This window comes from Cylas formicarius, unplaced genomic scaffold (assembly GCF_029955315.1).
Source record: "Cylas formicarius isolate icCylForm1 unplaced genomic scaffold, icCylForm1.1 PGA_scaffold_12__32_contigs__length_19106922, whole genome shotgun sequence".
Taxonomy (NCBI): domain Eukaryota; kingdom Metazoa; phylum Arthropoda; class Insecta; order Coleoptera; family Brentidae; genus Cylas; species Cylas formicarius.
The window spans coordinates 9,403,495-9,425,467 of record NW_026844225.1 but is presented as its reverse complement, the minus strand read 5'-3'; the positions used below and the strand labels follow the sequence as shown (position 1 = coordinate 9,425,467).

General features: G+C 32.3%; 1 protein-coding gene across 4 annotated transcripts in view; it reads left to right on the top strand.

Moving 5' to 3' along the window:
* LOC132708700 (plexin-A4) overlaps positions 1-21,973 on the top strand; it is a 315,847-nt gene that overhangs the window by 238,607 nt on the left and 55,267 nt on the right. For all 4 annotated transcript variants that reach the window (XM_060681215.1, XM_060681214.1, XM_060681217.1 and 1 more), the window contains exon 3: positions 17,396-17,578. In XM_060681215.1, coding sequence (XP_060537198.1) covers positions 17,396-17,578 — 183 coding nt within the window. The remainder of the gene's footprint in view (positions 1-17,395; positions 17,579-21,973) is intronic.

Here is a 21,973-nt window from a genome sequence, read left to right as displayed (position 1 = left end):
TAATATTCAAAATTTAATAATCTTGAAGAACATGAAAATTCAAAAAGAAATATTACACGAAATCTAAAATTTGTTAAAAAAAATATTTTTCCTCTTTTGTTAAATTGTATTGTTATAAATTGGTTAAGATTAGTCCACAATAATAATATTATTATATGCTTTAGTAAGTTTTCTATGGTTATCTGCGATTGAATGTCTCTATCAGTAGAGTTTTGTAATAATAATAATTTAACATTAATTAAACATAAAATTTGCGTTTTGCTAAAAAATGAAAAATTTTATATAAATTTATAAATAATAAATTGAAACAAAAAATTGCTAAATTGATATGATTATTTGGTGGTTTTTCTGGGGTTTACTTGATTTTCTTCATTACATACAGTTTGAAGACGTTTATTTCAATTGTATTTACACTCTAACGACGCTGTCTGAAATGAGTTAAAATCCTACTAACAGCTGAATAGTGAGTGTGTTTATCTAGATGTCATCCATTGAATATATTATTATTTGACAATAACAATCAATGTGATCAAACTTTCATAATGTGCCCTTTAAAGTCTCCACTCTTTATAGCATGGATGTCCGCAATTGTTTTAGTAGGATTTGATGTTTTTCAATTAGTAATAATGTATACCTACGAAAAATGTTTGCTTTTTAAATATCCATCTCATAATATGTCTATGCTTTAGCTACTTAAAATATATATATATATATATAAAATTTCGTTAATAAAAAGAAATCTTAGTTGATTTTACTCATAAGATGCAATAAGAACAAAAATTTCCAAAATTTTGCGTAAGCATTTAAAATTATTGAAAAAAAAAAAGAATTATCAAAAACAAAAAACATTTTTTATTTTGGTAAGGCATAGCTTTTAATTGTAAGCAACTTTTCTTAATACCAAGATATTTAGACGGGTTATATGGATTTCAACACTTATACACTACATTGCTCTAATTCTATATAACCAAATATAACCAAAGAAGCATGTATTATTAGGATATATTATGGTTAAATATAGCAGAATGAGTATTGTAATATATGAAAATTTCGGCAAAATATTTGCGAAAATTTAATTACTCTTCGATCAACAGACATTTTTTTTACACTTTTTTTGTCGCACGGTATAGTTTCGTAAAACAGCGACCCGCTTTTTCGAACGAAAACTGTCCGCCCATTTCTTAACAAAACGTCGAGATTCGTTAAAGTTGCATCAAATCGAACAGAATGGGAAGGAGCCAGCGTCGAGCACGGAATAACGTCACCTTTTTTTTTTATTTCGTTGTACATTTTCTTTTTCCGAAGTCTTTTGGAAAACGGGTCCACATTTCAATGGGATCCGTAATAGAGGAAATCGTCTATGAAATATACTATCTTACAGTTACCGATTATTGTCTCCAATATCTTCTCTTCTATATGATGAATGGTTCCATCGTGACTTTAAAAAGATAACTAACTAACCGGGAATTTTGTAACGTCTCGTTCACTTAAACGAACACGAGAACACTCGCGAGACGTATGCGCTTAGTTCGTCGAAAGAATGGAAAACCCCTTGAAGCTTTAGGGACCTAGTCCGCCACCCCACGCCCCTCTTGGACCATTAACGAAATCATTTCGACCGTTTACCTTATACCGAATCGACGTTTCCTTTGAAATGCTCAAAGACATTAAACCGTACGAAAGACACGACTTAAGAGAAAGACTTAATCGACTTGCCTGGCAACATCGCATTGCGCTTGGAATATAAACAGGAAATACTCAAAGACATTATTAAATCGTAGAGAAGAAGTTAATCGATTGATAACAGAAAAGCAGGAACGCAACCAAAAAGTAATACAAGGCTAAGCAGGTTAGCATCAATCAGCGTAAACATATAATAAAAAGCAAAACCATAATTTATCCATTCAGAGATGGTAGTTCTTGGGAACAATGTATTCACCTAGAATACCATGCCAAACTTAACTCCGAAACCCCGGTTTTTTTTCTAAAATTGCGCCATGAATGCGAAATTTTGCCTTAGATCCAGTTTGGTTTTCGGGAGCAGCGGGGCTATGTACGAGGTTAGCCCCAAAATTTCGCGACCTGCCATAGATCACGATAAAACTTGGTCTCCTTTTAAATATATATCTTAGTAGGCTGCGAAAAAAATTGAAGTCTTGCGTCAAATAGTTTTTTATTGACAGCATTTTAAACACATCGTGTATAGAGCAGTCATAAAGTTTTTGACAAAAGAAGGGTTAGCACCTAAAATTATTAAAGAAAGGCTGGATGGTGTGTACGGCCAAAGTTCTCTTTCGTATTCTGTAGTGAAAGAATGGGTAAAACGTTTTCGATTGAGGCAGGAGTCCCTTGAAAATGATTCAAGAACTGATCGACCAGTGGAGGTCATAACGAAAGATATTCTTGCGATTGTGGAAGAGGGGGTATCGAGTGATCCACGTTTAAAGGTCATGGAAATCTCAGAAATTACTAAGCTTTCTAATACAAGTGTTCGTCGAATCCTGCATGATCGATTAGGTATGCATAAAGTTAGTGCAAGATGGGTTCCTAAAAACCTTTCGGCTATTCAAAAACTCTGGAACTCTGTGGGTCGGAACCGAAGCCTGTGACAGAAACTATTGTGACGGAAGATGAAACTATGGTTCTCTATTATGACTCTCTATCGGAAAAAGAATCAATGGAGTGGCACTTCCAAGAAAATTTAGAGTCTGCCAGTCCACAAAAAAGGTGATGGCCACGATCTTTTGGGATTATGAAGGAATTCATTCTATAGATTTTAAAGAAACTAATACCACTGTCAATGGTAAATATTACGCAACATTATTACATAAGTTGCGAGACTGCATACCTGTAAAATTTCGAGGAAAACTGACCAGAGGCGTGCGTCTTTTGCACGATAATGCACCTGCCCATACTGTTAGTGTTGCACAAGCTTCCATTTTAGAGTGTGGGTTCCAACAGATAGATCATCCTCCCTATAGTCCAGATACGGCCCCCAGCGACTATTATTTGTTTGGATATTTGAAAAAGGACTTACGTAGACGGCGGTTTAACGACGAAGTTGAGGTAAAAGAGGCTGTTCTAGCTCATTTTGCAGACAAACCAAAAGAATATTTTTTTAAAGGGATTGAGTTGTTAATAAATTGATGTAATAAGTGTATTGAAGTTAAGGGGGAATATATTGAAAAATAATAAAAAAATGTTACTCTACTTTTTTTCTTTCATATTAAGGCCGGGAAGTTTTGACGCTGCCCTCGTAGATAATGTTTATACTTTGTTATCTGTCATACACCTTCATTTGGTGCTTAAAAACGAAAGGTCTTCGCATTTATAGATTTTAAATGTGCAAATCGCAATCTCCTATGACAAAAACTGTGGCGCTCTTCATTAATTAATGCATTAAAAAATATTTACTCCATTGTTCATTTCTACAAGTAAGAGTACTATTACGTCAGGCGTTCTGCAAAGGAGTTGTATTTGTCACTTTTACTCTTTCTATGATTTATTTGGGATATTGGAACATATTTTCTTTTATTTGCTGTTTATATTTTCTTATTAGCTACTTCGAAAGTAGATATTTAGCGAAAACTGACTATTTTGGAGCACTGTACAAACCTACATTGTGTTGCTATTAATAAAAGCAAGCAAGCAAATAGTGTCCAAATGTACTTGCTTGGGCGTGGTCTTCACTTCCACTTGTCGTTTTAGGGAGATGGCAGACAACTCAGTAAACAAATTCTATGCTTAACAATGCCTATAACCAAATTGGTATCCTGGCAAGCCATGAAAAAACTCTTTGATTACTTATGTATAAATGTACTTGACGGATGTCTTTAGATATTGTAGAGCAAATTCAAACTGACTTTTATAAGAGATTCCTTTGTCTACAAAAAGCAACTGCCTCTGCTTTTGTTACGCTGGAAACAAGGTCGATTCCTTTATATCTTGTTGTCTTCAAAATGATCCTTAAATGGAGATTAAAATTCACAAAATAAAAAACACGCGGCTTTCTGAGATTTGTTTCAGACGATAAATTCAATTTCTCGATTTTTGAAACCAAATTTAATTTAATTCAGTGTTTAGACATCTGAGAATTGGTACTTCCTCAAGTACAACGGTCTGTAGCAGGGCATAACAGTACTTTTAAAATGAGAGACGTTGAAAATCTGTTGCAAGAGTGAATAAAGACAGTGTCCGGTGAAAAATGGAGTAAGTAAATTTGAAGAAGGAATGTGAAAAGCTGATAACATGGTAGACAACAGTATAGAGCCTCTCCCTGATAATTTCATTCGTTATTTCCCTAGACTCCGACGACTATAGTTCATAATCATTTAATCTCTATAATTATAATCATGTATAATTATTATTATATTAAATATTATAATAAACATATTTCCAATCTGGGTCCGCTACAGAGAACCCAGAAAGAGGAGGAAATAATTAACTTTCTAAAAAAAAGAAAATTGGAATACTTTGGCTATCTGATCAGAAGACCTAAATATGCGATGCTACAGAACATTATGGAAGGAAGGATCAAGGGCAGAAAGAGTCAGGGGAGAAGAAGAACCTCTTGACTCAAAAACTTAAGGGAATGGTTTGGAATTACATCAAACCAACTATTCAGAGCAGCTATTAACAAGATTAGGATAGCCATGATAATATCCAACCTCCGTTACGAGAAGGAACGAGAAGTAGAAGTGTATCACCTCAAGACATGGTAACAATCCTCTAATAAGGTATCTAGCGTATTTTTCGGGCCAAAATAATTCGACCAAGTTTAATCTAAAATATGAAAACTGAATTTAGACATTTGCGGCTATTTTAAAAATCACACGCGAGATACGCCATTAAATATCTCCACTCAAGGGAAAGAGTTAATCGTATTGGCAACATCGCATTAGAAATACTCGAAATTGTCCATCGAAGAAATCTACGAGTTTAACGTTAAAGCGTAATTTTTTTATTGGTAATTTTATAGATATATGAATAGTGAACTTTGGAATTTACATAGTGATTTCACCATTTTTAACTGCTTTTTATAGGTATTATAGATGTGGATATCCGAGCCCCCTTTGCGGTGTTGCCAATCCTATGGCGGTAACGCTCCGTGAGGTTTATTGTCGACCTTCGTGTATAAACGGCTTGTTGGTCCCCTCCTATGGTTTAATGTCTCTAGAAATACCGTTCTATAAACAAAAATTCCGTCGCCACGCCTCTGATCCGTGCGATACTTTACGCTGAACAGTATCAACTTTTTACGCCGGTTGGCCTATCACGAGGACCTACGATTTGCGTCGAGATAAATCCTGAAGACTGCAAGAGATAAGCTCACTGAAATGCATCCAAATCTAGTACATTCCATAAACGTCGAACACTAACAAGGCGTTGGTACTTCTTTATTGTAATTGCACCATCGTTTAAGCAAACAAATGAAACGTTCCTCTATAGAAATCGTGATTTCGTGTACCTATTCGTCTAATGGGTTTTGTGACGTATCACAATATAAATGAACCCGCGACGTGTATTTTTCCTGTTTCCTCCGTTTCTTTTTTTTTCTACCCCCGTAAAAGAAAGTCACGTTCGGCCTGGGGTAATTTGTAAAATTCGAACGCAAGAGAGACAAATACACCAAATTATGTCGGAAAGCGTTAAACTAAGCAATACCATCCAACATATGTGACGAAAATTTCTCAAACGAATCCGCTGGGGTAGCGTAAATTAACGTGGCTGGTTTTCCCATTTTATGCCTTTAAAACGGTATAGGGAAAAAGGGACTGAAACCTTTGATTGAGTTTTAGATGGCTCCCCCGAAAATAATTGGGAAGTGATTTAAAGTCTGGCGAAATAAACTTTAATAAACAACGTTTGAAATACAGAGCAAAGTTTGAATAAAATAGTTGGCATTTCCTGCTAGTTTTTTGTTATAACAGGTTCCATTTTTTTAATGATAAAATTATACTTTTATTTAAAATGACACGAAACACATTCCTTTCAGTGTATATTTATAAAATGGCAGTGCTTTAGCAGGGAAACAACCCTCCCCAATACAAAAAAATGGAAAAAAGGCGGTTAAAGGTAAGTAATGTAATGGTAGAAAAATATTCTCATATTGTCATATTTTTCTACAATATAATTGAATCCATTAAAAAGTAATTTTGTTCTTAAGTATAAAAAACGCGAACAGTTTTATTTTAAATTGTTTATTTATATATACAGTGCGTCCAATTAGGTCAGGACCATATGGGAATTTTTTTTATTAGTTTTATGAAAAATGGTTATTCTTCTTGTCAAAATTGAAATGCAACTATCCGATGTAAGAATAACGTACCTTTACGTTTGAAACTGTCGACAAGTGTTTTGAAAACTATTGTCCTAGATATTCTGATATTTTTATAAACTTAAAACTGAAGTATTGAGACAATTTGATGATGGAACCATTAAATACATAAAAGAGATAGAGATATATTTAGGCTTTGGTAAATTGAAAAAGAAAATCTTGTTCAATATTGTTGTGAATGTTACTTATTAAGTATTAACTTACCTGTTTATCTTTTAATTTGTAAAAGAAAATATTATATTTGTATACATTAAATATTTTCCAAAAATATTCAATAGGTTTGTCAATAACATGTCTAATTTACAAAAGTTGCAAAATTATATGTTATATTATATATTTGAGTATATTTTTGTCTCCAGTACTAAAAAAAGAATTAATCTAACGCTCTTATTAGAAAAACACATAAATATTTTAATACGCCGCTGCTATATTTGCTTAAGCTGGTATTCCCCAAAGGAGACTTCCCGGACATTTTTAAGGAATCCTTTATTACCCGTCTATATAAATTGCGCTAGTACATAGTGTGGCTAAAGTCCTTGAAAAGTGTATTGAAATTAGATTAAAACAATTTTTAGAAAAAAATGCTTTATTCAACACTAATCACCACTATATCACTCCATATCTTGCTGAAGAGACTTAGGCATCAGAGGGTTAGTAGAAAAACGAATTCAATCATATCTACAAGATAGAGTGCAAGAGGTTAAACTATTCCATATGGTGTGCTGCATATGAATGGGATATTTTCTATTTTACCGAAGGAAGGTATTGTCTGCTATGCGGATGATGCGGCATTGATTATTGTTGAAAACACTTGGAAAGAAACTGTCGCAAACTTAATTTGGACAAAACCCCAATTCATTATTCCATGACGAAAGCAGTTGCTCCAGACTTGCAAAGAATAAAAATTCATAATATTACTGTGCCTACGACACGAATTGTAAATGCGATTTTTACATGAATTCCATCAAAAAGTTAAAATATTTAATGGTAGTTTTTGATCAGAACCTTAAATGGGATGACCACGTCGATTGTGTAACTGTGAAAATTGGCAAGTTATTCCAAATTTTTTTTATATTATGTCAAAGTTCCCTTACTGGGATATATAATCTTCAGTAGAAGCAATTTTATCTTATTGTATATGTAGTTGGAGTGCTGCAGCGGATAAGGCTCTTCAACTGCTAGTAATTATCCAGATACGTGTTTTGAAAATAATATTATTCAAAAACAAGCTAGTTCGACTCAACGAAAATCGACGCATCCAGAAATTTTGTAAAAAGTATAACAAGCTATATTCTTCTAAATAATTGTTTACTGAAGGGAAAGTACTAAGTATCAATAAAATCTAAATTAAAACAGTCATCAGACTATTAAGTCTTAACAAAATTCGTATATTTTACTTCAGTGCAGAGGAGTCTTCTGTTTGCAGTTCCTAGATTCTAGGGGCTGCAAACAGAAGGGCCTAGAATATATAACACCCTTCCAGTGCATTTGCAAAATAATCAATATACAAAAATTAAGAGGCCTGTTGACTACTAGTTGTTTAGTGTTGACTATGACATTCTGGAAGTGATAAATTAGCTGTGAATAAAATTAACTTGGTGATTATTTTAATAACAATGTGACTTAATTTAATTTAAATTTTCAATTCGATTATAAATATGAACTTAGCCATAACTAAGTATGTTGCATTAGACTGAATAAATGCACGCACAAATCTTTCAAATTCATTGTGCATTTGATATATATTCTTTTTGAACGTATTATCTAATTGCTGAAATAAATATATATGATATTAATAATAATATTGGATATCTCACAATCGTTTTCAATTATTATCAACTTTTCTCAATAAAATTTGCCGGTATTTTCTCAAATTTGGTATCTGATGGTTGTTTTAAGTTTTAGACCACCAAACCTTGAAGCGAGGGTAACAATTTTTCCATTTTTTCTGTGAAATGCGAATTTTTAAATGCACTTTAATAGGCAAACCACGAAATTTCTAAATTACAATAAGCGTTATAATTTATCGAGCGGCCGACGTGACAAATTAAAACCGCTCGACATGAGCACAATTCCCGTTAAAGTTAAAGATTATGTCAAGTATCCCACGCCTAACACACACGTTATGGATTTTTATACACGCTGTAAAATGGCGTTTTCCCCTTATACTTGAGAAACCATAAAACCAGTGTGCTATGTGTTCCCGCTTACAAGTTTTACGTTGCCCATAAACATATCGTTCACCCTTTTCGCTTCCCAAAACGGGACACGCCATTTTAATTTTAATTGTATTAGCTTTCGTGTGGGTTCGTGCTCCCGTTTAAGGGTACAATTTTTTTTTTTTTTTCGGAACAAGCCGGAGTGTAATAAATGCCACTTAACAGAAAAATTAATAATGAAATGTATTTCGATTCCTCTAATAAATAAAAAATATTTCACATAATATGCTTTTTACGGCAGTAATAGTTATTTTTGTATATGATTAATAAAAAATTTTTAGGCAGACTTTAGAAAACCCCTTGTAAGGGATTACTTCAAAATACTTAGGCGCTTTTCACTATCTGAAGGTAAATTGTTGACATTATAAGCGCTGCGGAGGGAGAGGCACAGATCACAGGAAAAAAACATGTTTTATGAAATATTCTCAACTTTTTCTTAATCAGTTGGCTTCGCATTGAAATTCAAAAATATCATATATCATATATTATTCTAGTCTACCAAACTAAAAGAATATGTTGATTTCAAAAATTATCACTTGCAATGTTATCAGATTTCGGGTGGATTTTATAATTCAGCTAACCTTTCACCAGTACACTTCAAAAGTTTGCTATGTTCAAAAACCTGTTGAGCATTTTTTTTATTAACAGTGTTAAATCTGACAACACTGCTTTAGCATTTTAAAATTCTGCATATTCAAAAACTCCAAAGTATTGAATTTTATCGTCCCAGCTTTGGTGGTTGGAGGTATTTAAGGGTTCCGGTACTTTTTTCTGAAAAAGCGATGTTGCCGTAGGTCAGTAACTAATAGAAACAAAATTTTGAAATTAGGCGACCTTCCTAAATTCGGCATACGTAGTTAATTGCAACATAGGGCATTCCTTTTAAAATAACAAAGTTACGACGTGTGACGTAAAAGTGGTAAATCTGAAAACATTGCGGATAGTATTTCTGAATTATGTATGTTTTTACTCACCCGGTATAAATATGTCGGGGAGGAATCAAAATGTGCAAAAATATTTAGTATATATATCACACGCACACTTATTAAACAAATTTTTCAAAAATTGCAATAAGGCGTTTTTATTTGTACATAACTCCGATTAAAATGAGTAAAATTAAATTAAAAATTAAATTAATTAATTAAAATTAAAATGCGTCTCTGGGTTATGTATACCTTAAAGGCTGATGTTCAAAAATTAAATAAAGAAATTGTTATCTAACAAAAAAAAACTGGCAAAGTTATTCATAGGTCATGCAAGATTATTGTTCTTGGTTCATTGTGATATAAGAAAAAGATATTTATTTATATTATAAAAAAAAGATAAGTAAATCCATGGCATACGGATGGTAGATTTTAGCGGCTCACTTAAGCCTTTTATTATTTTTTGTGGCTTTTAACCATCAAGTCGATTTTTTTTTCGACTGACTTTAACTAAATTTAGCCAAATTTTGGCGAAGCTTCTGGCCGTCGTGCCCCCACTCCTCCCTATTTATAATTCTATATATAATAATTGTAATTATTTATTATTTTTCTATCGTTTGAAACATTTGTTATTGGCATTTCTAAGATTTTCGAAAGCTCTGACTTAAGGCTAAATCCGTAGAATTATCCAAAAAATAACACTTTCCTTAAATTAATTATGAATGGGTTATAATAATATAGAATAGCTTTTTTTAGAATTTTTAAGTGGTCCATTTTACCGCTGCGCTAAAAATGTACAAAAAACCGGAATTTATCATTATAATAACAGAAAAAACAATTTGGTTAATTTTTGAGGTGTTACTGTACTAGTTTTAACCAAATTACCAAATTATATAAAACACCAGTACTTTAATTACATATATTTGTATTGTTCCTTGATTCTGGTGTTTAAAGTAAAGCCTATTTAAAAGAAAAATGTTATATGAAAAATGTATATGTTTAGCCAGGGCACACAAGTAAATCTCATTTTAGGTCGGTCAGTTAAAGCGCCCCCTAACGGTCAAACAAATGTTTCGCGTTGATTTTATAAATCCGCTTAACTAATTTACGTCCATTATTGACGTTTGATTTGAAACTGTAGCGCTTCTAATGACCGTGTCGATATTTATTTTAGCTGTTGTTTTTTCCGTTCGTCGTTGTTTTCTTTTTTTTAACGTAAATTTGCCAACTCGTAAAATTGAAACGAGCGCGTCGAGTGTGTATTTTTTTTTGACGAATGCAAATTCTTTCCGGTCTATTTATAAGGGCTTTTCGATGATGACGCGGTACGCCAAATTAATGAGCAAAAAAAAAGATCGATCACTTTAGTTTTACGTTTACGAAATTCGACGAAAATTAAATCCCGTCTGTCTCGACGACGCCGCCATTGATCCGCTAAGAAAACAATAGTTACGTAACGCGAAAACGGTGGCAGGCGAAGCAAAAAAAATAAATAGAAAGCTTCCTTTTCTAAAGTCGCAACGAGAGAAAGACAGAGAGAGAGTTACTTCTATTAAATCTTCCCGATTAAGCCGCATCCACACGTTGCCGCGATGCGGCGAATACCTTCGAACCATTCGTCAAATCGTCTGGGCGAATACCACGGCGGAAACGCCCTCAAAGAGTCCTGCGTATATTATTTGAGATTGTATACTCAAGAGTTTTTTGAGTTATTTCACAAATATCAGTTTATACATATAGAAAAGTCACGTATATGTGTTTTACGTACTGTATTGTTAAGTAAATGACCGCCAGAGGGCGTAAATGCCATCTTGAATTTTGAAACCCGTTTTCTGCCCAATTTTCTTATATTAATGATACTTAGAGTGAACATTGTTTTAAAGTTCAAAATCAAGTTTTTTTGTATTATATGCTTCTTACTCTATCTGCAGATCTCAATCTGCGATTGAGTCACCAGATGGCGCTTTCTTAAGGGCAAGAAAAATAATTTTCTGAAATTTTTTTTTAATGAAACGATATATTTTTTTTACGTCATTAGATAGTCAAACAAGAGCCCCACAATCAAGTGAAACCCGCATCTGAATATCTTTATCCCAACCTAACGCAAAGCTTATAAATTAATAACTATCCGAACATTACGGAACCCAAACATTGATAACTAATAAAACACAAGAAAAGTACAAATAGGAATAAAAGAATTTAAAACTCAACTGAAATAAAAGTTCGTTGTTTATCTTAGTATATATTAGTTCAAAAAAAATTTTTTCAAAAAAACAGTAAAATTTGGTTTTGACACGGGAATTAATGAGAATCTCAGCAATGCTGATGTCACACTAACACACCTATCCAAGGTCGAAGTAAGAGTTTATCTCTGCGTACCGCACAACAAATACATGGGAAAAGCCCACACGCTTCGGCAAATGGCCACCATGCACGTATCGTGTAGAACCGACTTTATCGCTTGTTCTTAGGCTACCAGCAGGCGTAAGTAAAATGTGAAATTGTCGTGGGCAGCGGCGAAGTCTGTGTGCCACACCTTTCGATCATTTTAAATATAAACCGTACAGGATGTTCGCTGGATGTTCTCTCCTTCGCACTTTGTTTATCACAGAACGTCTTTTTATTAACTCGGTGGCAGTTATTTATTTGAAATGGCAGATGTCTGTTTTAACAAAAAAAAAGGAAACGCTGCTTATTAACGTTACGTTCGTGCCATTAGATTTTACCGTTCTTTATTGAACAATAATCTAATCCGCGCGGTTGTAATTGCATATTTTTATTTAATTAACGGTATATTTCGATTGTACGCTCATTGCCGTTGATTTAATTTCGTATTTCCTTTGCGCTGTATTGATTTATTGCGTTGAATCGTATTTAACTCGTGTTTATAAACGTTTTCGCTAATAGCTTTGTTCTGAAAAAATAGCCGATTACGGTTAAGTTAATACAATGGTATTTTAACACCTAAACATATTACACGAAATCAGAAATTCTTAAAATCGAAAGATTTTTTATAAAATCAACCGATCTTAAAGTAAAAAATGAGTTGTTTATTCTTAAAATTCCCGATTTTAGTTATATTTTTAGAAATTTTGTTTTATTTTTTTTCGAAAATACAATAAGCCAGTGAATGGTCAGATATATTCATAACCCGTGCTCAACTTTTTTCATTTTAGAGGTTATAATGACACCAACCAGTGTTGAATAGTCTCAGAAAATATTTCACTACATTGAATTATTGTATCCAGGATATCTAAAATGCTCCCCAATCGTATTGATAAAATTTAAACGATTTCCTTTATTTAGACCTGTATCTCTTCTAAGGCTTCCGCAGAGTTAGAACAAACTATATTGTATTTAAAATTATTCCTACTATGTCCCAGCAACTCATATTATATCATATTGATTCTGTTCAACTAGTTCAACCTTTAGGAAGGCCACTCTAATATTATGCATGTTGTCGCAACCAAGAACAAGAAAATTATATATAATATCTAGGTATTTAAATTAATTACAATTGGAAATAGAATGGATACTCTAATTTATGATCGTAGTACCGGAAATGTTGACATCTTTTTCAGTCCACAACCAAATTTTGTAAAAATTTTGCCTCCTATTCCAGCTTTTCTTTGGCTAGACTAGAAGCAATGGTTCCTGTCTTTCTTTTGTTAGATCTTCAGTTATAACGATTTTACTATTCTTCACTTTCTTCTTGCTGTGATTGGCCATATTTCGTTGATGCATACTATCGAAATTAATACTATTTTTGTTCGAAATTTTATAAAGATTTATCGCAGATTTATCCATTTGGTTAGTTTTGAGATCTTCACGGTCAGTTTGTCAACCAACTTATTAAAACAGTTTTTATCGTCAACAAGGTTATTTGAAATTTTTTTGCGTATATCATATATCAAAAAATCTGTGTCTGTTATTGATGCTCAATGTCATTCTGCGCGTATTTTGGCTTTTTTAAAATTAGCTGCTTTTTGAGCAATAATTGTGTCAAAAGTACCGCGCAAAGCCCGCCTAATACGAAAAAATATTTCAAATTTCACTTTGCTACCCGATTGTCGCCTTGTATTTTTTACCCCTGATCTCGCAACTTTTATGAGATGCAAAAAACTATCCATTCCACCGTTTGGAAAACTGAACGCGACCTTGCAAAAGCCGTTGTAATGTTAACATTGTTATTATCGACGTGAATTTTAAAAACCGCCGAGTGGTGATTCATTTTGCCCTCGGAAAGTACTGTAAAACGACGAACGAGTTTATGCATTTAACAGGTGTTATTTACAGCGGTGGAAATTTGAAACGGAATAAATGTACTTCAGCGAACGCAAAGAAAGCAAACGCCACGCCAGCAGCAGCCAACGTTGGAACGGAATTTGTTTATCACGTCACATTATACTCTTATTTTTTATTTCTCTGCGCCAAGCGAAGTAAAACTGTTGCTATCTGTTGGGCCACCGAGTAATCTACACTAATCTAAATTCTAAAATATCTCGATTATTAAAATTATTATTAAACATTATTTCTAACACCGTTTCATCATTTTTGACTGCGTAGACAACCAGATACTTTCGAACGTGATATTGGGAAAATTGTTTCGAGATATAAAAGGGCCCAACAGTAATGAGCTGCCCTGTATATCCAGTAGCGTAGCTACGCACTTTTGATTTTCATAGAATTTCGAAGCTAAAATTAAATATTTAAGCCGGTTATTTTGTGAGTCGAAATAAAAAATAATATACAAATAAAGTGTGTTAAGACATATTGAAAATTCAGCGAGCCACTGTCGTGGGAAAACCTAAGAAAATCGGATCATATAACGAATATCGAAGGACTTATCATTTGGGTTGTTTTGTGCATGGTTTAGAAAAAAAAAAGCTATTTTCCTACTTTAGAAAGTCTTAAAAATAACGTTTTAATATTAAGATGAACTTGTTTATTTCTTTAATTTCCATTAACATGTTTAAGTTTATTAACATATTTATTATACTAGGAGTAGCAGGCGATAATATGTCTACCCATATAATTCAACTTCATTGGCATCTAGAAGATTAGGCGCTATCTACGTAAAATAGGTTTAGAGTTTAATAGTAATACGTTTATCAACCACACTGTCGGTTTTTTTTGCAATTTGTATAAGAACGGTCGAATAAAAATGTTTACATACAACAACAATTATTGACCACGTAATCAAAGGATGTGTAAACAAACTATTTAAAGGTTGTAAAAATTTTTTCAAGAGATATTGCTTTAATCTTATTTTAAAAGTTGTCAAACAGTCACATTTAAAAAAAAATCTTTGTTTTCCTGTCTGGTGTTATTTTGAATAAAGTTATTTTTGTTTTTAATTACAAAGAACTTGGTATTATTATTGTCATTATTTTATTTTGATTTTCTCACGCAGTTAGCCACTTATTTGACACGAAAAAAATCTAGTTGCTTTTGATAAACGGTTTAAAAAAAAAATTATAAAATTCGGTTTAAATCTATTTAGCCTTTCTGCTTCTGTGCACTTTTATTAGTATTTTGTCCCAAATAACCGTCTTAAAAGTGATTTTTGCTATTTACCTAGTATTATTTGTTAAAAAAATTAACATTCCAAAAATTCATATCATGGTTTTATTTATATATATAACTCCTAGGTTCTAGACATGCAGAGTTTGAGTTTTAATCCCACCGATAATCACGGACGTGTGTGTGAATTTAAATGTGTTTGTCAGACATTTGTTTATCAAATAAATAAGAATCGTGCTGGCAAATTGCCTTAGTAGCTCCGCTAAAAATTGAGAGAATGAATGAACGGTTAGCTGAACATACAGTTGGGGAACTGATATATTGATGTTTTCCATGTAAACCACTCGCCTTTAATTGCAAACACTTTCACTGATTTGTCGCCAATTTTCCTTCGATAATTTATCTTTTTTTCACCGTTCGTACCGATGAGGGTTTTTTTCCCAGACTTTTTCATCGGTTCAAAAAACTTCAAACGAAAGCGAGCTATATACAATAATCTGGAAAATTGCGATCTCTTCTTAAGAAGTGAAGTTTGCCATTATGAAATACAAAAAAAGTTAAATGGGAAAAAAATCTTAAAAACTAACTTTGCTTTGGAAGTCTTATTTAAATTCTCCGCTTTTCCCTCGTTTTTTCGAAGCTGCAAAGTAGTTTTCTTTGTAACAATTTTATGTCGGCGCGGCTTAAAACGTATTTAATAAATGAAGTTTTGTTTTTCGTTTCGACGCCCGATTTCATTTTTTTAATGTTTTATTTTCTACCGACCTACGACCCGTTAATTCAGAATTCGCCACTAAAACCCAAGTAACGACAAGTCCATTTTCACTCTTTCTAGACAGGCCGGTACGTTTGAACTGACATAGGCATCCATGGACATCCCCTTATAACATATAATAACATGTATATCGAAGTATAGGTCAGACATACGAATTAGTTTAAATGTACTGTCCTGTCTGGCACTGGCGACTCGATACCTACTTAAGTAACACTAATTTCATCATCGTGATCTCTAACGTTGGATCGATGCTAGTAGATATAACATCGCTCAGGCCAGACAGGTTGGTACATTTGAACTACTCCGTATGCCTAACATATACTTCTATATATATATATATATATATATATATATATATATATATATATATATATATATATATATATATATATATATATATATATATATATATATATATATATATATATATATATATATATATATATATATATATATATATATATATATATATATATATATATATATGTAATTATACTTACCATACATGCAGACATAGGAAAGGTATATGGAGAAATAGGGGTGGGCCCACCTCAAAAATTAACCAAAATTTTTTTTTTTCGTTTTTTCTTCTAATAATGATAAATTCTGGTTATTTGTACACTTTTGGCCGTTTGCGTAGTACCAGGATTAAAATGGACCGCTAAAAAAAGCTATTCTATACTATTATAACCGAATCATAATTAATTTATAGAAAGGGTTATTTTTTGGATTGGATTGGATTGGATTTAGCTTAAATCCAGAGCTTTCGAAAATGATATAAATACGAATAACAAATTTTTTTAATCGATAGAAAAATAGTTACTTTAATAATTTTTAATAAATAGTTATAATTGTTATATATTACATTATAAATAGGGGAGAGATTGGGCATTACGGCCCGAAGATTCGCCAAAATTTGGGTATATTTTGACTTAATGGTTAAAAGCCACAAAAAATAATAAAAAAACTTAAGTGGGCCATGTCCCACCCTCCCCCAGTGAGGTATAGGAGAGGTATATAAAAGGTATATAAATGGAAATATACGAAAGTATATCACATACAATCATTTTGACTGCTATTACATAGAATATAGTCAAAGATAACCACCGTTAACCTGAATATAATTGTTTACTGTCTTTGAAATGTTTAAATAATTAATTTGTTCCTGGAGTGTACTAACGCACTTTTTTAAACCCCCAAATAAATCCATTTTTGTATTTTCCGATTGAACGAATAAAAAAAAAGTAATCCGCTCAACGTGACCGGTCCGAAAATTAAAAATTATTCGCAAAATCCTCTACGTTGTGTAATTATTTGCTCGATTCTTTTGCCTCCCAGGTGGAAAAAGGGACTAATATAACGGAAACTGTTTTAATTATACACCGAAAACGGGAAATCTAATGCAGCTATAAAGGCAGTTTCAAATAAACGCCAATTTCGACCGTTTTTAATATCACCCCTTTTGATACGATCGAAAAATAAATATAATTTCGCGATTTGCTTTGCCATAATTAACTGCGGTACTTTGAGCATTGTAAACATAATATTAAGCATACCGTTGGTTTCTTTTTTTTAATCGTTTTTAAACCTACCTTAAAAACAGATTTCTCCTTTATAGAAACTGCAAACGATTGGGGAGGACTTCTGCGGCCTGGATGTGAACACACCTTTAGGAGGCGAGCAGCCTGTTGTTACTGTCCCGGTTCTCCTGTTCAACACGAGACTGACGGCTGTCGTCGCGACGTCAACTGGCGATTTTACCGTGGTATTTATTGGGACGTCTACCGGTCATCTGAAAAAGGTAGGAACTGCTTTTTTATAAACATCAGAATTCATTAAATCCAGCAACTATTGTTGTTAATAGAATAATTATAATAACACCTGGGAGATTTTAATGCGGACTTTTTAAATCCAAACGATCCAGTCGCTTCCTGTCTAGAATCATTTAATTTATTTCAAATCATTTTTCATCGATTTTTATTTCTTGTAAAGAGTTGGTGCCTTCTACTAGTGTGATAGACACGAATCACGTGTCTGAGTGAAGTCTTTCGAAAATTTTGATCAACCAAAGTTTGGTACCGATTTGGCTCAGCTTGCTTGGTATTTACTGATGTATTTAACAAGTTCGTTTTATCACTCGTCACGCCCCAATAAAATAAATAAAAGTTAGAAAACCCAAAGCTCCCTGATTAACATAATTCGAAATTAATCATGAAAGAGGGCGACAGATATAAAAACTTTTTATAAAACTTCTGGATTCCTCCTGCGTCGGTTTTTGCTGAGTCGAACTTGCTGGCGTTTCGCTGCTGACGCATGCTGTTGGCTTCTTCAGAGCTTGACTGACACTAGTTTCTATGATCGACTCGGCAAAAACCGACGCACGGGGAATCCAGAAATTTTATAAAACGTATTACAGTAGCCTGTGGAAGTGAAATTCCGTAACTTTGCCTTTACATGTCTTAGTAAAGAAAAAAAGGCTTATATTGATTTATTAATGGCCCACAAAACGATTCCTAAAAGCTGTGGTATTCATTAAGTGGTTTTAATATAAAAGACAATAAATCGAAATTCCTATACACTTGTATGATCCTCAAGAGATTAATACCTACTTTTCAAGCTTCCTCCAAACTATGTCTAATAACTACAAAAATCAAATAGAATTTTTTGACTCGAACTCTTTTAGTTTTGCTATGTCTAACCCTGAAGAAGTAGGTTGTGTTTTGCATTCTAATTATCACGGCGTAGACGATATTTCTGCTGCAAAGGCTAAAAAAATGTAGCCCTATTATGGATCCCCTACATTACAAATATAATTTTCTAATGTGCGTGTTATCAGTATCCTTCCTGCAATTTCTCAAATTTTGGGAAAATTTTTATATAAGTAAAAATTCAGAATAGCTGTTGTAGGCTTGCTTGCAAATGTCGTATATATATATATATATATATATATATATATATATATATATATATATATATATATATATATATATATATATATATATATATATATATATATATATATATATATATATATATATGATCATGTGTCCGAAAAAATAAAAGAATTTGGTTTGCTAAAAATGGAAACGCGTAGGACTCTCCATTTGTTAAATTTTCCTCATCGGGTTATTTGCCCTCAAAGGCAAGTTTCAGAGCCGTTCACGTTGTAATTTAAGAAATGATACTCTGTTTTCTATTCCTAAATATCAACTTCCCTGTTTAGGAGAGGCTGCATCTGTAATGCAAATACGTTGTACAATTCGCTTCCAGAAAATTAAAAAAAAAAACTTTCTTTAAAGAAGTTTAAAATAGAATTTAACAAGAAGCAACTTCCTTTGTAAAAATATTAAACGATGTATTCCTAATTTAGAGCAATAATATGTGTGTCTGTACATTTAGATCACCTTCTATTTTTTGTCTGTTATTTTCGATTCCGTCTATTTCTTTTCCTCTTGCTTCTAATGGCTAAGTAAGTTTTAAGCTAGACTTCGCTACATTGAAGCACTTTTATTATTTATGAAATGTAATTTTGAAAAAAAATGTAATTAATGAAAGACGTTTTATTATTATTATTATTATAATTCGCACTTTGTTAACTTAATATCAGTTTATTTATAGCTATGTTGGCTTAGGAGACCCTTTAGGCAATTTTGGAAATATTTAAGTATCATGCATAAGGTTAAGGTGAACTAAAAATCATCTGGTCGTTATGTTACAAACTGAAACACACTTTTCGTTCTATTTCGTATTCGAAACTTTTTTATATCGTCTAAAGAATAGAATATAATGAGAAAACAAAATTTTAAAATTTTTTACACAACACGTTCTCAGTTTGGGCAAAAGACCGGTATTTACATATTCTCAAACAAATCTTTATTTAACTTTGAGTAAGTTACAGAGTTGGTATACACATATAAATAGATTACTAATCTACTTGTATACTAGGAGTATATTCTCATCTAATAGTGATGCACTGGATTAGATAAAATTATTGATACATCAGATTTTTGTTCATTGTTTAGTACTTTGAATATTAATATATAGTATTCGATACAAATTTATTATAGATAGTATTTACATACTCGTTCCAACTAATTTCATCTACACTTACCCTAAATATCTAACATTATTTACTTGCTGTGTATTATTAATTTTTATCTTTCATCATAAATATTTTTTTATTTATATTAATGATTAATTTACTACTATACAACAAATATACATATTTCCTGAGGTCATTGTTGACCTCGTCACATAGAGTTCGTCTGCACTTGTATAGGCTAAAGCAGTATCATTTGCGAAGGGAAAATAGCGTGCTTTAAGATTGGCAACTTTTAAATTTTAGAAGTTTTTAAAGTTTTACAGTACGACAGCGGCCCCAAAGACTGAACTGAAGCTCCAGTAATTCCAAATTTTTCCCATTTATTTAATAAAATATCAAAACCAACCATGTCTAAAGCTTGACTCAGAACTATGAACACTACACTAGCTCACTTTTTGCCTTTGCAAAAAAAAACAAATCTAGTGCTGAGATTGAAGAGATCTGTGTTTCATTTTCTTTTAATTCAGTACTAGAGTAGCGACAGTGAACTTCTAGGTAATCTTTAGTTTTCTTTTTAATAGGTATGTCATCCAAGAATCTAATGTTGAAGCTTAGAAGAGTAAATAATTCAAAATGAAGATGTTTTCGTTTTAGTCAATTATTGCCAAATTTTTAGTAATATACGCACGATATACGCAGCTGTTGATGCAACAAAATAAAGGGAACTGCACAATAAAAATGCTAATGCTTTGCCAATTAACTACTGTGTAATTTTACACAAAAAATTCGTCAGTTACATTAAGAAAATATCCAAATGATTGAATCCATTTGGCGGATCAAATCTCAATAAATGTCCTTTTTGATTCTAGAGTACTTTACTTACTGAACTGCATCCTCCATTTTTGAATTTTTTATATTTTAAAATAACCACACATCGATTTCCACTTACCTAAACCAAAGTTTACAGAAGACTTACACTCAAAACCGTATAATTATTATATTTTCATTAAATTATACGTAAAATAACAACGCAACTAACGCAAAACTGAAATGAAAGACCACCGTTCTTCGAACAATCTAATTAGAAAGCCATTACCGGGCGTATAACGAGGGTTCAAAACTGTATGTCCGGGACTCTCAAAAATACGCGGCGTATGGAAAATTCGACAAAATGAAAATGGAATTTGAATTTGACACGTGATTGACTTGACAGGGTGCCTATAAAACACTTTTTAGAATTTTATTTTGGATTATTGACCATAGTATTGTCGTTTAAAAAAAAATGACGCTGTTATTCCTACTACGCGAGGTCCCGCGAATTTGCAACGAACAAAGCCTTGTCGCATCGTACCAATCATATCCACTTGGTCGTTTTTATTTCCACGATTATTCGGTTTGTTTCTGTTCCTACTTGGCAACGGTATACTTATAATTAAAATGACAAGATACAAGATTATTAACTACGTTTTACAATAAAGCAATTGTAGCAATTAAAAAAAAGTACAATATAAATTAAATAAGTACAAAAAAACAAGTAAGAACACAAGCGGCGTAAAAAAAGAATACCACGTAAGATTACCAAGTAATTTTATTCTCCAAAGAAATGAGATTTTATGAATAGTAGTTATGCTCAAAATATTATATAAGTCCTAACATAGGAATGTAGTAATATTTGCATGATTTTTGAGAATTTAGACCAAACCTCTTAAACTATAGTTCACAATGATCCCGCACTGTAAAGATTGTAGAAGACAACGAAGAGTTGCTCCGAAAAAATGCACCGTAGCTCACATGAGGGTGAAATGATACACTATGTCGCAAAACAAAAAGACCTGAACTAAGTTTGCTTTTTAATTTTTTTATCTCTTCTGACTTATATATATATATATATATATATATATATATATATATATATATATATATATATATATATATATATATATATATATATATATATATATATATATATATTTTTACGTATTGATTCACGGATGCAAAAATGTGATGACACTATATTCCGGGATATCATCCGTTCGCTTGTTGAACTCCGACTGGAATCCTGCATCCAACTGGAATTCTGCAGACGTTTCGCCAAAATCTCATTTGGCATCTTCAATGCTCGCGCTCCGGATTCCTGATTTTAGGACTAGGATT